The sequence below is a fragment of the Opisthorchis viverrini genome (genome assembly GCF_000715545.1).
Source record: "Opisthorchis viverrini unplaced genomic scaffold opera_v5_6, whole genome shotgun sequence".
Classification (NCBI taxonomy): Eukaryota; Metazoa; Platyhelminthes; class Trematoda; order Opisthorchiida; family Opisthorchiidae; genus Opisthorchis; species Opisthorchis viverrini.
Window position 1 is genome coordinate 1,550,065 of NW_008751662.1, and position 16,297 is coordinate 1,566,361.

The following is a 16,297-nucleotide window of genomic DNA, read 5'->3' on the forward strand; positions in this document are numbered from 1 at the left end:
TTTTCACTGTAGGCTATTCCACACACTAACTACCCGAAATGAGAATGATTGTTGCCTAACGAAAGCGTGTACTGTGAGCTTGAAAATCTTCTCACCATGTCCCCGCCGTTGTTAGTTGATTCAGCGTTGAAAAACCTGTTTGCCCGAACTTATGTGAGTTGTAACTATTAGATCTCCACAGAGGTGACGATAATCCAGGGAAATAGGTCAAGCCAAAAAACGTTTTGTAATCAACGGATTTGAGGCCGGCAACCATTTTAACAGCAGTTTAGTGACATGCTCAACGAGGGTTGTATCCTTCTTGCAACCTGAGTGGACAACTCGGCCGACATATTCAAGAAATGGTCTGACGTAGACTCCATACAGTGTCTGGAAGTCCATGCCAGTAATACGATTTTAATGGTGCACATAGAAGGACATGTTTGAGGGCAGCCAGACGCCCAAATCTTTCTCGACATCTATCCTCATGGTCCCATTTGGTCCATTCACACCATGCACGACAAAAGCGTTCGCTGAGTCCCCTTCGAATAATATATGAACTCATCTTTGTCGTTCAGAAAGTGCCGATTCAATCGCCACTGCCTTGCAGCGTCTACATCGATTCGGATGGCACTGGTATATGAGCCACAGGGTTTCAAGTCATCCGAAAAAAGCATATATGGAATTAAAAGAAAATCCAGAGGGTCGTTGACGTAGAACACAAACTGAATTTATCCTAAAACACAGTTTCGATGAACCCCATGGAGACGGACGCCAAAGAAGCGTTTGTCGGGCCAAATTGCACCCAGAATATTCTGACTAATAAGAACGCTTTGATACAGAGTACAGTTTATATCTTTGTAGATAAATAGGTGATGACGATTTAATTAACGGCGATTGCCGTAATATATTGTTCAAACAAGGAACGAAATTTAGAAAAGCTTCCTGCTGATTTTTACTTCAAAGAGTTTTCCATGCTTTCAATAGTTCGGGAGCTCCAGCTTGGCGGATATGCATTTTCACTGGTTACACAAAAAGATGCCACGTTTTGTATCAGGAAGGTTTTTCGTGCTTTGCGCGTGCTTCGCTCCAGGTGTGTTTTAACTGTACTTTAAATTTGATGATGGGTCTCGTTACTGCAGCAGACAAACACCTGGAGCTAGTGCGGGTCACGGATTACGACACAACTAGTAAGTCGCTTCTTCGGGCGCTAGTATATCAGCACAGTTCACGCAGTTCACTCTGCAATTGCGAAAAGTCTACTTTGGTGCCCCTGTGTTCTATCTGTTATACATTCACGTGTGCAGCGTCATCCTAAACGAGTAAAAACGTTTTCACAAGACAACTTCGCACTTCTGTTCATCTGGCCGCCGGGGCGATGTGAACTATTCTGCGCACATTAACCCTCCCATGTCTTGTCACACTGGTGTTTATTCCCATATTTGATGTAGGCCACACATGATGCCATATGGGAGCCAGTGGAATTTGGATTCTCATCCTAGTTACCTGCCCGTAGATTCTGTTGAAGTTTAATAAATTGACTGCTGAACAAAATCCTATTCAATTTGTCACAATTAAGGTAAGTCAAACAAAAAGTTGTCAGGCGTTACCGGCCGGCAAACACTTGGCATACATCCACCTACAGTTTATCAGAATTCTCAGAAAGTCGCTTCAAGTAGCCCTGTTTGTAATGAGCCGTTCGGAACATTTCACTGTGCAGTCGCTTCAAGTAGCCCTGTTTGTAATGAACCGTTCGGAACATTTCACTGTGTTGGCCTCAAGCTTCATTCCATGTATTCGGATTTATTTGTGTATTACAAATATGCTACAAACATGCTAGCTTATCGATGAGATCACCTGGGACCGAGGTTTCACATATCTCTGTGGCCTCCTGGCTTCACCTTTGAAGGATTCTCCAAGATACGCGTTAATATCTTGCTTCGCCTGACTAATATACTTCTAGTAACTTAAAGGATGACGTCGGAATCCACTCTTTTCTTAACTGTAGTTCAAAATGTGCCTTGTTCCCGCGAAAATTTTGGAAATTATTTTGCTTTGATTTCCTTAAATTATTGTTTAGCAATCATGTACATTGCAGTGGATTACGGCCAACAAAATAGACACGGTTTTTTCCAATATGAATACTCAAATTCAGAAACTTGTGGGTTGATACACAGGATCGATTGTTCCGCTCAAGCACCCAGCATCTGATACGTTCCTGTTTTTCGTTCCTTCCGTTTCCAGGAACTGTGCGAGAGGAAATAGAGTTTTGCACCTCCTTTTTAGTGCTAGGCATGAGATCGTAAGCATGCAAGAGCACAAGGTTGCATAAAAAGACGTTTAAAATCCTTTGAAAGGAGCGAAAGATGCCTCATGAGGGCCGTTCAACGCAACTGAAAACCGAAATTAGATAAATTTTGTCCAATAATCGTTTTAATTCACACCATGAAGCGTTTCATAGCCCAGTACTTTGAGGCCCGTAATTATTTTCGCAGTAACTAATTAGACATGCTCAAAGATGGCTACGTCCTTCTTGCACCCTAAGTAGACAACTTGGCTGGCATACTCAAGAAATGCTCCGACGTTGGCCCGTAGAGCACATCGGAGTCTACACGAGCCATACTCTTTAAAGTGCTCCGTATTAGCCATAGAATGACTGGTGCCGTTTAAGCCGATTTTGTTTGGTGGAATAAAAGGGCAAAGTAAGAACCAGGTAAATATCCTTCTTGTATTCACCTTCATGACGTCCTCTAGTCCTTTCCAACCATGATGGACTTGTGGACGCGAGCTTTCTATCCAGGCGCGAGGTATCATTCTAATGGCGCTGAGGTACACCTGGGGGACGCTGGTGCTATAAACCCGGGGGTTGCAGCTGTTCGTCCCTTCGTCCGTTGTAGAGATGAACAAGCGTAATTCCGCATGTGTTGTACGTTCCGTCCTCACAAGGCTTGCACCACCCCGAGGATCACTACCGTCGGTGTTGAAAAGGTCTGTGACGGTTGACTAGGAGGCGTGTCCTGGAGTCGCGATCAGTTGCAACGGCGTGCTTTGAAGAGCACAACAATCCACTGCTACCATCGGGTAGGTCATAACATTCTGTCGAACTGTCGCCAATCGAGACACGGTTTTGCACCCCCCCTCCAAATAGGACTGCTGCTGCCCAGTTGTGACACCTCTGGAAAGCTGTCCCCGGACATGCGATTGATCTTAAGGACTGCCTTTTAAATATTAACAGCCCTCTCCACGGCAGCATGGAGAAAAGTATGACAAGCAGACCATGATTTTGCCCGATTCCTCGTTCGTGTAGTCATTGTTCGAGTAATGTTGCGTATTCAAATCTTGTTACGATATCAACAAGGAGCCCTTGTGCCAGTTTCACTGGCGTGCTTTCCTGGAATTTGATCCCCAAATGACCGACATGAAACTCCTCATGTGACTGTTTTGGTCTTAATTACTTCGTCAGAAAGCCGAATCGCCTTCGCTGCTGCCAGAGGAAGCGGGACGGAGAGAATAAGATACGTGTTCAGAGAGCGAAGTTTGCTAACAACTTTCATCCAGACGGCGAGGTTCTTTGTGTTTGTATTTGCCAAATCCCTCGAAAGATGTGCCTTTTCTCTCTCAGACGTTGGAGCTGGGACGTGGGTTTTCATTGACAGCTCTCTTGCCATTTGTATAATGCAGAGCACCCCAAGGTAGTGGCATCTGGCCAGAAACGAAGCCAGAGGATCTTGATAACCGGATTATACGGTCATTTCGCAAACCCTTACACTCGAAATGCCGCCGGGCCTCGTACTCATGACGTTTCTTGCCACGTCCTACATTCGGTGGACATTGATTACTTTCTTATTTTGGTGAACCAGTAGCCGTGGCGGACAGCTGTCTCTGATGGTCTGGCTCATGATTGCCAGCGAGTGGATCAGCCACAGAAACGGAGTCTACATACATTCGGTGGACATCCATTACTTTCACATTTTGGTGAACCGGTAGCCGTAGCGGAGAGCTATCTCTGATGGTCTGGCTCATGATTGCGAGCGAGTGGTTGAGCCGCAGAAATGGAGCGTATCCCGACAAATATTTTTATGCACATGTTATAACAGGGTGGAAAATTCAGCCATATGGCATGTGTCAACTGTATAAATGGTCTGAACTGCAACAGAATTCGTTCGCACACATGCCGGTGCAAAAAGCTCAACCAGTTTCGAACGTACCGCACCTGTATGATTCACATTACTTTCCCATTGCCTTCGGGCATACCATAGTCTGCCTTCCCTCCATACTTGTCTCTTGACTCTTCTCTTATGCCTCAGCGTTCACCTTTATCAGGAAACTGTCCCGAATTTCAACAGAGCACACTGTTAGGCAAAGTTTTGTTATCATTTCGGGTAGTTACCGCCTGTAATAACCTTCCTCCGACGGTTGTCCTCGCCCCATCTAGTAGCGATTTCAAAGCGCTAATAGGTACTTTTATGGGAGTCCTCACGCTGACAATCTTGCTGTCCCGCTCTTATTACCTAAAGATCGGTGTTACACCCTTTTTACCTGGTGCTTACAGGTGAACAACAGCATCTGAACGACACAGAAAACCGACTCGGCAAACTTGAGCAAAAGGTTCAATCATGCGTATCAATCCGTGCTGCGATACCCCAAACTTATTTACCACTATCTCCACTATACCCAGTCATGACATGCGAGTTTCCCCTCTTTTACTTAATTTTCCAGGCACTCGGCCCGAATGTGTGACCAGAATAACAATCCCATCGACCAGATATATGAGACTTCAGATTCCTATTAAGCTGCAGGTCAAATGAATCCAGTCAACCTATTGGAAACCCGTAGAACACAATAAGTTTCCGACAGTCACTGTATCTCGTTAACTTAGTTGTACTGTAAGCAACGCGGTTCTTTCGAAATGTCGGAACCGCTCACATTGCGACGGGGTTTGTGTTTGCTGTTCATATTGACGTGTTGTAGATATCACAAGAGTAATAGAATTATTAGAAATACTTCAAAGATGTCCTGAAATTCAACCTTCCAAACTGGTGGCTCTCCAGAAGATCCTTCAATCGGATTTCTGCAACATGGTTCGGGAAGTCTATGAACATGTGTATGCCACTGTTGATATTAATGGGTCAGAGGAAGTGAGTTAAGTTAGTTTGTGTAATCTATGTTACGTGGAGCGCATGAGTTTCATGGGCATACTTGCGGTCTAACTGTAGACGCAAATGTGTTTTGACAGTAGGCCCTGTGGACAAAAGTAACCGCCCATAAATTGTCTCGGTGTAATGTATATTAGGACTTTCTTTTTGTGATCAATGCACCGAGTGTTAACGACCTCCCTTTCCGAAGAAGCGTCCTCAAGTGTCACATCGCAGCTCAAAGCAAATCTTATATACTTGCGCAACTCAATCGCTTGAACAAGGTTAAATCGGGAATAACCCCATCACACGTGGTGTAACTGGTTCCTTTGGGAAAGACTGGCGACTCAGTCTCAGTGCATCATGTTGGCATCATCACCCTCACCTCAGACGAAACATCGCCGCGTGTTTCGACAACGTACGTTCTGAAACCATGTGCTTGTTGTCATAAAACAGCCGCGCCGCTAATGCATTGCCTCCAAAACCCTACTACATCCACTTTATGTGTCATGGAAGTAGTGGTTGTCACGCGAGTCTATGCTTATGGTGAGTGTGCTGATCTAGCCTACTAGCAGCCTACCACATCCCGATCATTTGACTTCACATGAATACATGTGGGTGAATGTGAATACCCCTGGAGTGTTTTAATACACTTTCGCTGAAACAGCATGGATTCAGACGCAAGGTACTTCCAAACGAACCTCTTATTCACTAAAAACATCTTAGCCGAGTACCTAGGCGTTCCGATTTAGGTGAACTTCATTCTCCTCGACTTCTCCGAACTTTCAGTGGGGTACAACATTAAATCCTGCTTGGAAAACGGGTTACTACAAGGTCCAGGCCTTATCGTGATGGACAACAACAAAGTCGTTCAGCTGTAACACCCTTTCTGTGCTCTAGCTACCATGCCATCTAGAGGAAGCACGAGGGCTGGGATACTGCCAGGTCGCCCAAGCCTAAACAGGGGAAGCTGTAGCGGACTAGGACCTTATCAGCGTGTTCGGATAAATTAACAAGCAAAGTAGCCAATACAAAATCACAAAATCACAATAGGAAAGGAATGAGTAGTCAAATGGGGACTCACGAATGTGTAGATCCAATAGTCCACTACATCGATCCAAGTGGAGTAACTGGCTGTGAAAGGAAATATTCCCTTGTCGGAATTCTCCACAGATGGTTCCGCGTGCGTGATATATTTCACGGTAGGAAAATTATTCACGGCTAAAAAATGTCACAAGGATTTATTGTGACGCTCAACAGTTGACATAAACACAGAGATTTGGTCCCACTCGTTCAGCAGTCAACAAACAGTTCTACGGAGCGTAAATACGCTCGTTCAGCAAGAAGTCAGTAGTTCGCACCGGAAAATTGTGTATTCGTAACATTAAAACAAACGTCGTGATACAATGTGAACGACAGTTACAAAGTGTGGTTCAAGCTCAGGAAGGATGGGAAATGTGACAACGGATTACAGACACTACAAAGTCGAGAGGCAGAGGTCGGGTTCGTACCACAGACCTTCCGGTCAGTAACTTCGTCTCTAACCACTTGGTTTATTTCGCCCCGTGGACAACAAACTATATAGGTCTTGGCGATATCACTCAGAACTAGGGGAGCGGTACCATACACCGAACTCCATATTGTGCAGTTTACAATGTTCGGTATTGGAGGTTACATTCTAAAAGTCCACCTCTTAAGCCCGAGTTTGTGCCTCAAGTTCGGTCGAGTGGGATGAAAAGCCTTAATACAGAGCCTTAACATATAGTCTATCCTTCTTACCATGCCTATTTGTCGCCTTGTTCCTATTCAGAAGTTGATTTTTTAGAGTTTGCGCATGCATATGGAGCTTTAGTGGTCAGTCTACCGGTAAAAGTTCTAAATGTTCAGTGTTTTTATCAAAAGGTAAAAGTTTGAAAATAACGTGAGTGAATGTAGGATTGGGATTATTCAAACGCAGACGTTGAATAAAAAGTTAAACCAACAACATATAAAAGCTTAAAAATCCTTGCTTGAATCGCTCATATGTTTAAGCTCGCACAGTCACATGAGTTTGGCACTTTTACGGTTTTCCTTTTGGCTCGAAACCGTACGCATCACGGACAGCAGAATGTTCGAACATTGCCTGGTGGTTATTACTATACCATCAGAAACGTCAACTAAAGTAATTCATCGTGCATTGGCATATTATTCCCCAATCAGTGACTTTCTCGTGTCCAGAAGTGTAGCCGCTACTTTTGTGGTTCCTATGTGACAGTATGAAATCCGAGGAGTGTAGGCAAGCTATCCGGTGAAGCTAAGTGGCAACGATTGTTATCATAACCATGGATGTGGGAGCACTCACTCGGACAATCTAACGCTCTTCGTTTTTTTTTCAGGTAAAAGCCAGCGCAACCGCTAAGGCAACTGTTGCCGCATTCGCTGCCAGTGAAGGACACGCCCATCCCCGTGTGGTGGAGCTACCGAAAACTGATGAGGGTCTGGGATTCAACGTCATGGGCGGAAAGGAGCAGAATTCACCCATCTATATCAGTCGCATCATTCCAGGTGGTGTGGCCGACCGACATGGTGGGTTGAAACGCGGAGACCAACTTCTTTCCGTTAATGGAGTTTCGGTAGAAAGTGAGCATCACGAACGGGCGGTTGAGTTACTCAAGTTAGCACAAGGTGAGCAGCACCGTGGCACAGTGCACCACTTTTGATTTACAACTATCATTTGGAACGAGTGTTTTCCATTCTGGTTATCTATGCTGGTACCGCTTTTGGTTCAGGACTTCGTTAATTCAGTATAGTTTTTCCAAAATAACATTAGACTACCTGCTTATGTTTCAGTATGCGTCTCTTGAACCACTCTTTATGACCGGATGTTGCTCATTGGGCACGACAATCACCTATAGTTAAGTTAGGGGCGAGATGGCTCAGTGGTTACGGCGCGAATTTACTGGCCGGAAGTTCCGTGGTTTGAATTCGATCTCTGACTCTTGACTTCCCCTATATGGGCTTGGGCACCCAAAGGGTATTGCAGCTGAACGATTATTTTTCATACTGGGGTTAAAGTCATGCGTGTTCAACATTATCTTTATTCTTATCTTAATCTTCGATCACAATGTGGCCCTTTGCACATATTTATCCGTTTTATGGCGCAACAGGAACGCCTACGCTTCTGATGATTGTGTCAGTGATAATTACCATTTAGGATTAGCCTAATAATAGGACTTTGACACTGCTTAGGTAATCAGGCGTTATCACTTGACTAGTTATTTTTTCTATTTATTCTCGTTGCAAGTGTAAAATTTTCGTTATTTTCCATTGGGACGAGTTGACATCGCTCACATCAGTATTGAGCCTATCGGATTTGATATATCATGCAGGTTTTGCGCAGACTTTGCCCCAATTTCTCTGTCATTTAATCGAAAGTTTCGGAGCCGTTATACGTGTCTGGGCGCATGATTCTCTATGTTAAAACCAATTTAAAAAGTCTATTTTATAATTAGAAGCATTCTGGTGATCTGAGTCGGGAAGAGGTTGGCTTACGTTGCTCCTTAGTGTGGAGCGTATTACTTCTATATGCAGTCGGAGCATCTTTGGGATGTGGACGGCCATCACACGCGACCCTATCTGCTCCCTGTTAGTACTACAGCTACCAGTGAGTGAGGACCGGCATACCATGCAATGTACGTGCATGAAATCAGTGACATCCAGATGATGAGATCTACGTTTCTCTTCCGGTTGCCCAGCTGTCTTTAGCCGAAGTGACGAATTCCCCTTTGAGGACATTCTTCATTCTTGAGGGAAGCATTATGGTCATAATTTTACAATTTCTAGCGAATGAGCCAGCTCCGGGTGGCTCGCTGGTTAGGGCGCGAGCTCTTTTCGCACAACCACAAGAAGGGTGAGATTAAGCAATGATTTATCAGTGAAGTATGGAAGCCAATACCAGCAAACTCAACTGCGTTGGCCATTGCCATCTCAATGGATAGGGCCCTCAAAATGGGACATATAAATGATTAGAGACATTATCAGGTATGGCACATTCGACTCTTCAACGGCGCTGATGCATCCAAGCTATTTCCTTCAATCGATAGCTTCCATCCCCACCTCTCCGGTCAAAAGTTTACTAACAGCCATCTAGTTACGCATCAATGATATCAGCTACCGCCTCCAATGTGCAGCTACCTACCCTATTTCCCTATACCTGAAAGAAACTGTGGCAGCTAGAACCACCGTGCGACAAGTACGCGGTTCTGACAGCTGATGATGATGAAGGCACGAAATTACTGGAAGGTCCGTGGTTCGTACCCAGCCGCATTATCCTAACTGCTTCTGTTTAGGTTTTGGCAACCTGACAGTCTCTCAACTCTCATGCTTCCTTCCAGTTGGATGCAGCTAGGCACGGAAAGGATATCACAGCTGAACAAATATTTTAATTGCACGTTGGTTCCGCCAGACGCCCATTATTTTTTGTCTCATCTGATGGCTGTAGCAATGTTTGCATGCTTACGTTCTCATGAAGAAGGCAGCCTGGTACAACAGCTATCCCACATTCTACGCAGCACTGGCCTTTTGCCGCTAAGGCATGTTGTTTCATATATCTAACAACTTTTGAAAATTACTCGGAGCAGTCAGGACCATATGGAGATCAGGGATTTTTGACATCTTTATTTCTGGGACGACGCGTGTAGATATTATTAGAGCGAGAACAAGCAGCCAGTTTCAAGATGCTCGTGTGGGGTTTTAACCGGAGTCGCCGAAATGGTAAGTCACAGCCTTATCTACTCGGTCACAAGGACTGGTTTGGTTTACCTGCAGTTTAACCTTTGTTCCATTGGTTGAGTCTGTCCGAAGTTCAACCCGATTGTTATTCATTCCAGGAACTGTCAAATTGGTTGTTCGGTACACACCGCGAATTTTGGAGGAAATGGAGGCGCGGTTCGACAAGCAAAAGGCTCGCCGACGCCAGCTGAATTAGTCTCGCTACTCACCTGATCTTTTATCTTTTCTCAATTTGTTCAGCTTGCTACCCTACTCGAATTGCTTTCTCGTTCTCCAAACTTTCTACTCAACGCCACAGTCTTCAGGTTGATTTCAAACATGGAATGACTGCTTCCTTTGAATGATACTGATGTGTCGGTGGTGCTTTTTATTCCGTCGTCACATATTTGTCAATTGCGTTCTACGCCACTGTAGTACAGGCATGTGATATTGTTTCTCGAATTACTCATTCACGTCAACTCCCCGTCATTCCTAATTTTGCTACTGTATTGCACCTTCCTCATCTTGATCATATAACCATATGATTATGTCTTTCTCCACAGACAGGGCTGAATCTTGCTCAGCACTTCGCAGGGTTATCGAAAAGCAACTTTCCCGTTTTCGGGTCGTTTACGTGAATCTGCACGCTGTGTACCTACTACAGTTAACAGTGAATTTCACTAAGTTGGGCATGCGAGTTAGAGTGAGTAATGTCGTAGTAGGCTGCATTATTTTTCCGTTACATCTATATAGTTCTTCTGGAATACTGTGACTCGTTTCCCAGAAAACAATAACACTGCGTATCATGCTGTTCAACTACTTTTAATCATCCAACACAGTGGCTGTCAGTTAGATGGAGTTTCATGATTCCATAGCTATTAGTTGGCTCGAACTTCTCAATATTTGGAGACCCGTATTCGCCTTGAGCTTTGAATGCGCGGTATTTTGTTCACTCGTTGCTGATCATTCATCACAAGACTGCAATTTCATTGGACACAAATCCTCCGTGGTGAAAGTCCATGTTTATATCCGGAAACCTCCGCTACACTATCATTCCCAGTAGACTATAGATCGGAAGNGTGGGCCTTCCGACTCAACAGTAAAAAAATAACAGTAGTTGGTCATGTACCGGAAAGGTTTACGAGGCAATACGGTTTGGAAACCACGGTCTGGAGCGTCCAAAACACTGATAACCCATATTCGCAAAACCTGGTTGCTTGTGGCTTGATGGTGGGGAAATGTCTGTAACCAATGAAGGCGGTTAAAAGTGGGGCTGCGACTAGTCAAGTCGTCCCCTAAGTTGCACGATAATTGTGCATTGGTTGGTTCTAGCCGCACTACAGGAACGCCATTGATCGGTGAACGAAACTACGGCATATGTACCCACTGTACGATAAGTACGCGTTTCTCATAACGTCGCCGGGCGAACCAGCCATATGATCCAGGTTTGAACAGTATTACCAAGGGACTGGACCTCATCGTTTGGCAACGGTTCGCTTGCTTAAGTAACCCACTGAGCAGTAGCGTGCGGCGTCCACAAAGTCTTTCCTACCAGGCTGGTCAATGGATAGAGGTCTGACGAACAACTTCTCTTGGTCCTCCATGTTGGGGTTTGGAACAAGTGTGGCAGTCTGTTCATTACGAGTTTGACTGCTCGAATAGTCTCAAGCCAGCTGCAGCCGCTTTGTGGTCAGGCTTTGGTTGAGGACCCTAAACGTCCTCCTGTCTATGCTTGGGCGTGCTGACGTGCTCACATACAACCAGGAACACTACGGGCGAGATTGCTTCCCACCACATCGCCTGCGTGGTTACACCAACTTGGTCGCGTCATTTGCTGCACATAGCAGGGCGGATAGATGAAAACATGCAACTGCTGACGCCTCCTGACACTGTTATGCAGATCCAAGCTGTAGGCACCAATGGAACGGCTCGTCCCCGCACTTCAGACTTCTTTCTCCTGTTTTCAGTGCATCCTTTATCGTGAGAAAACTTGGGCAGATCGTTCAATAAACTGCTCTTGTACTTACCCTGGATAGTCTGTCGGTTGGTGTCTGTTGCCTCTCTGAGGCTCGGATGGAGCATCCAAGTACGGGTGTTGAGCTCATGACGCCCTCTAGCTAGAAGCTACACACTACGAACTTCGGCTGGCTCTGAAGCTGGATCAGGGGATTGCTTTTGTTTTGGTATAGCCTTCTAGTTCACCGGCCGAGGCTTCGTCACTCGACCTGTAAACAGCCGACTCTGTGCTGTCCGACTTATTACTTCGATAAAAAATTTCGAACTAGTTGAAATACTCAACGCTGTTTGTTTGTCGTGCCCATGTATAAATGTTCAATGGACTGTAGCGCCGACTCATCGAAAGACACCCATCGCAAACTGACCCTCTTATCAACGACGACGGCCTCGGACAAAGCCATATTATCAGGGGCTTTCAATGCCAAATTAAGATGCCTCATTTTATCAGGATCACGCTGTAGACATGTATCTGCACGCAGTGATATTGGCGGATGTCATTGCAACTTTTTAATGACCACTAGTCATTTCTCAGTGGTACTGAGTGTAGACGGCATCGTTTTGCTACATGGACCTCTCTACTGCTGAGCAGCCTGGAAGTCGAATTGGCCTCATCGACGTCAGCTATCGTTGTGGTGGTTCAATTATGGACTGCCTGTCGCTCCGGAATACACACCGGTCTATGTCACACTCATTTGGTGTAGATTTTCATTGAACTTTTTGAGAAACGATCCCCATTTGGCAATGGAGAAGCCTTGTGAGCCACCGGTTACGAAAACACCGAAACCCACTATTAAAGGTGGCCTCCTGAGGGAACATTGACCTTAGCCGGGCTCAGATAACCATGGATATACGTAACGCCGAGAACTCTTTTCCTGCTTTTTTTGATTGCGTACACGGAAGCAACTGGATGTCATAACGGTCACTATCACTTCTTGATGCAAGGCGCTCTATTACTTCTGGTTCTGATTACAATTCGGCTAGATCACCGATTAGGCAACATCTCAAACTTAGATTGTTTGTGGGTTGGGAGGCATGGTGAACCAGAAAGTTCGAGAAGTGGAAGAGGCCAGCGCGACTGGAAGTGGATGAAAGCCATCCTAGCTAATACGCAAAACAGGATCCCAAGAGCATTCTGTGAGTTTATTAGAGATAATATTGGAAATCTAATTTATACTAAAGTGCAAAGTCTAGGTCTCTGTGCGGGATATTTTAACCAGCAGTTTAGTTGGCTCTCTGACCCTTTGTCTATGTGTTTCATCTGACGCGTCCATTCTGGGCCTTGACCTGGTAGTTGAGTCTCCCTCAGCTGATGAAATACCAGGCCTCTTTGAAGCCCTATGATCTGCCATACAAAACGAGCTTCCAATGGTGACGTTACAGGATGGAGGAGAATCTGTGTCCCACTTTGTTGATGTTCGTGTGTATTTATGGACAAGAATGTGTTCCAGGGAATCAGGCCCAATCGTTGGTCATGTCCGAATCTAAACAAGGTAACCAAACTGGTTGTTCTTACCATAGGGTATAAGTCTCATAACTTTTGTAACGTGGCTATTGGCTTCCATTATATTGCGATGCCTATCTTCGGCACGTGAGACGCAATTCCGGGAGCACCGAGCAGGATTTCAACTTGCCAGGGTGTGCACTAATAATATATTTGAAACAGTCAAACGCTTCAACAGCGCTACTTACACCGCAATGACAGTTCTCTTCGATTTCAAAGAAGCCTCGATTCCGTGGTTAGATTGGCTGTCCAAAATATTCTTGGCCGAAAGAAATGCCCCTGAAGTTGGTAAACATTCTATGTGTCCTTTATTCCCACACATCTGGTCGGATTAGAGTGTACAGTGAACCGTCGGGAAGTCTCCTGATAACCAGTAGAGTCTGCTCTATCCTTTCGATTCAGTTTTGTCATCGACGGTACAATGGGGTGGACAATTCAAGGGGCCATGAACACGGGAGTCGAAATCACGCCTGGGGAGAAAATAAGGACCTGAACCCTGTGGACGACGTCGTTTTTTGTTTGCAAATTATTTGTCCGCGTGAATTGCATGAATCAGAATGTCCCAGGTGATCCCCTCTTTCAGCATGCGCTTTGAATCCTCGGAATACTAGATCTTACTTCAAGATTTCCCATCCCCATGCGTTTTTCTGAAGCCAAATAATAAATAGCTTGACTGAGTTGATCGGTTCACGCGTCTCAGCAGCTTCATGGGCTGTGATTGTACCGTAACAGATGAAGTTAATGCGCGGATCCGGGGGTGGTCGTAATGATTCCCGCTCGCTTGTTGAGTGAGGGCTAGTTGGTATCTGGTATAAAAGGTGAAGTTACTGCATGACCAATCATAAACGAATTTTCCCGAAGTTAAAGGGGCGTGTATACAAGAACAGTGTAAGAACGATCTTACTCCATGGTTGTTCCACTTCGCTCCACCCATCCAAACGACTTAGGCGATTTCGAGTGTTTGAGCGTCAGTGTCCCCTTAACGTGACAAGTTATCCGGCTGCAACGAACTGGTTCAGAGGCGAGCGCTTTGCTACGAATCCGATTCTTTAGAGGAGCACACCAAACTTACAAGTTTGAAGTAGTCGGGACATGTGTTATGCTCAGTCACCGCCTACCGGAGAAAGCCTTGTTTTCTGTTCTCAGGAGATTTGTGGGAATCAGGCCTTGAGGTGGCGACGTGGAATGAAAGCTGTTACTGTCAAACTGAGTGCTGTGAGGCTTCCATGGCTGGATCCTTCTCGTAAGTAGCTGGAAATCCTGTAGGACATGGCGCGCATGCTAGCCGGCCGCCTAGTTCCCTGTCGTTTTGCTCTAGGCTTCTGTCCGGAGAAGTTCGCAAAGGATGTCGGATCGCTCCCGCTGATGGCATCTTTGACATGTTTATTAGATGCGTTTAGTTTAGTAATCTGATCATTTCCCTCAAGAATATAAAGATTATTCGCACTTAGCCTTACCATCTCATTATCACTCTACTGAGGCTTTCTTCCCTTATGGTTGTATGGCTATTAAGCGCATTGCTGTCAATAATGATGATGACCTATTCAAACGTGATAATTCGTGTGCGGATGTGCTGAAACGATCGCCTCATATGTCAGACGTCCTGGCTTTAAATACCAGCGGAACTAAGGATATACATTTCTGACCAGGGCGAAACGCAATCAGTGCTCTACTTCTTTCGTATGGACTAACCAGAAAGGCTGCGTCTGGATAAGAGTTGGACTGTGAAAATGCAAAAGGTATTTGGACGGTATATATATATATATATATATATATATTATGTCGACTTCAAAGGACAGCATTACTTTGTCGTTTGCTGGTCTCTACCAGCTCCATCTCAGACGCGGGCAGATATATAGAGGACAAAAATTCCTCCTACAGGGTCTCAGTTCTGCTGAGTGTTCTGTTTTCTCAAATTTTGCTGGTTGCTTATCTTCCTCACGCTTTCAGCGACAAAAGTCGAGCCCATATGTAATCCATATTCCCACACTGATACCGATTTTTCCCGGTGTGTGATTCTTCCCCAGTTTGCTTTTAAGCCTTGCACAGCTGCTCTAGGGGCTTTCTTGGCTATGCTGGCATTGTTGTCCCGCTAGTTCTTTCCACTCCGATTGGACATTCATACATGATTTACTGTTTCCCGGGAATAATTCCACTGCTGTTTTTTCACAACCAATGTCTATTGGCCAACAGTTGGCCCAAAACGTTCTGTACTTCCTTCAACTTCGGTTGACATCAAATCATAGAAATGTGCGTCAGCATCACTTGAGATACAGCATATAGGCTAAAGTGGTTTTCAGCGTGACTCGGGGTCATATCAAAAGTATCCGTGTCAAAGTAAGATAACCCAACGGATTTACAGTTGCAGTGCGTGCAACCCTGAGCGTTACCTGTGCGCGTTTGCCGAGTCAATCTGACAAACGGTTTGTTAAAAAAGCTGGATCGGACATGGGCGATCAAATCACCGGGACTTGAGGCAACTCCGCTGCACACAACTCAACATGGACTGGTCGGTTTCCGTCGCACTTTACTATACCCATTTAGAGGCATGAACAGACCATTGTTCATACAGACCCCAAGAAATCCAGCAGACACTTCGCAGTGCATTGTAATTATTATGACTACGTGTCAATCACGTTTCGCGGCTAAGAAGCTCATTCCTTGTTACTTTCTTGTATTTAATCCAAACGGTAGGATTACGTGAACACATTTGGGGAAGTCGCCTCGGCTGTAATGGTCGATCTAGCAGTCAGTCCAAAAGTTTTCTATTTTTAATTTCGTCGCCAAAAATTTGGAACATGCGATAATTATCCTGGGTATTTACGTATGATCCACCCTAGTGGACTCAGGAACCACGATACCTGGGATGCTCACATCATAAAGCCTGGTGGTTTTAACAACCTATCTGGACGGTCTT

The 16,297-nt window shown here is 45.1% G+C and overlaps 1 protein-coding gene across 1 annotated transcript; it reads left to right on the forward strand.

Moving 5' to 3' along the window:
• Nucleotides 1–4,888: 4,888 nt before the first annotated feature.
• Nucleotides 4,889–10,646, forward strand: T265_00613 (hypothetical protein; the record flags this gene model as incomplete). Its single annotated transcript, XM_009164441.1, has 4 exons — nucleotides 4,889–4,916; nucleotides 4,951–5,117; nucleotides 7,490–7,778; nucleotides 9,983–10,646. 4 exons carry the CDS (start codon nucleotides 4,889–4,891, stop codon nucleotides 10,078–10,080), a joined length of 582 nt encoding a protein of 193 aa, XP_009162705.1.
• Nucleotides 10,647–16,297: the final 5,651 nt, after the last annotated feature.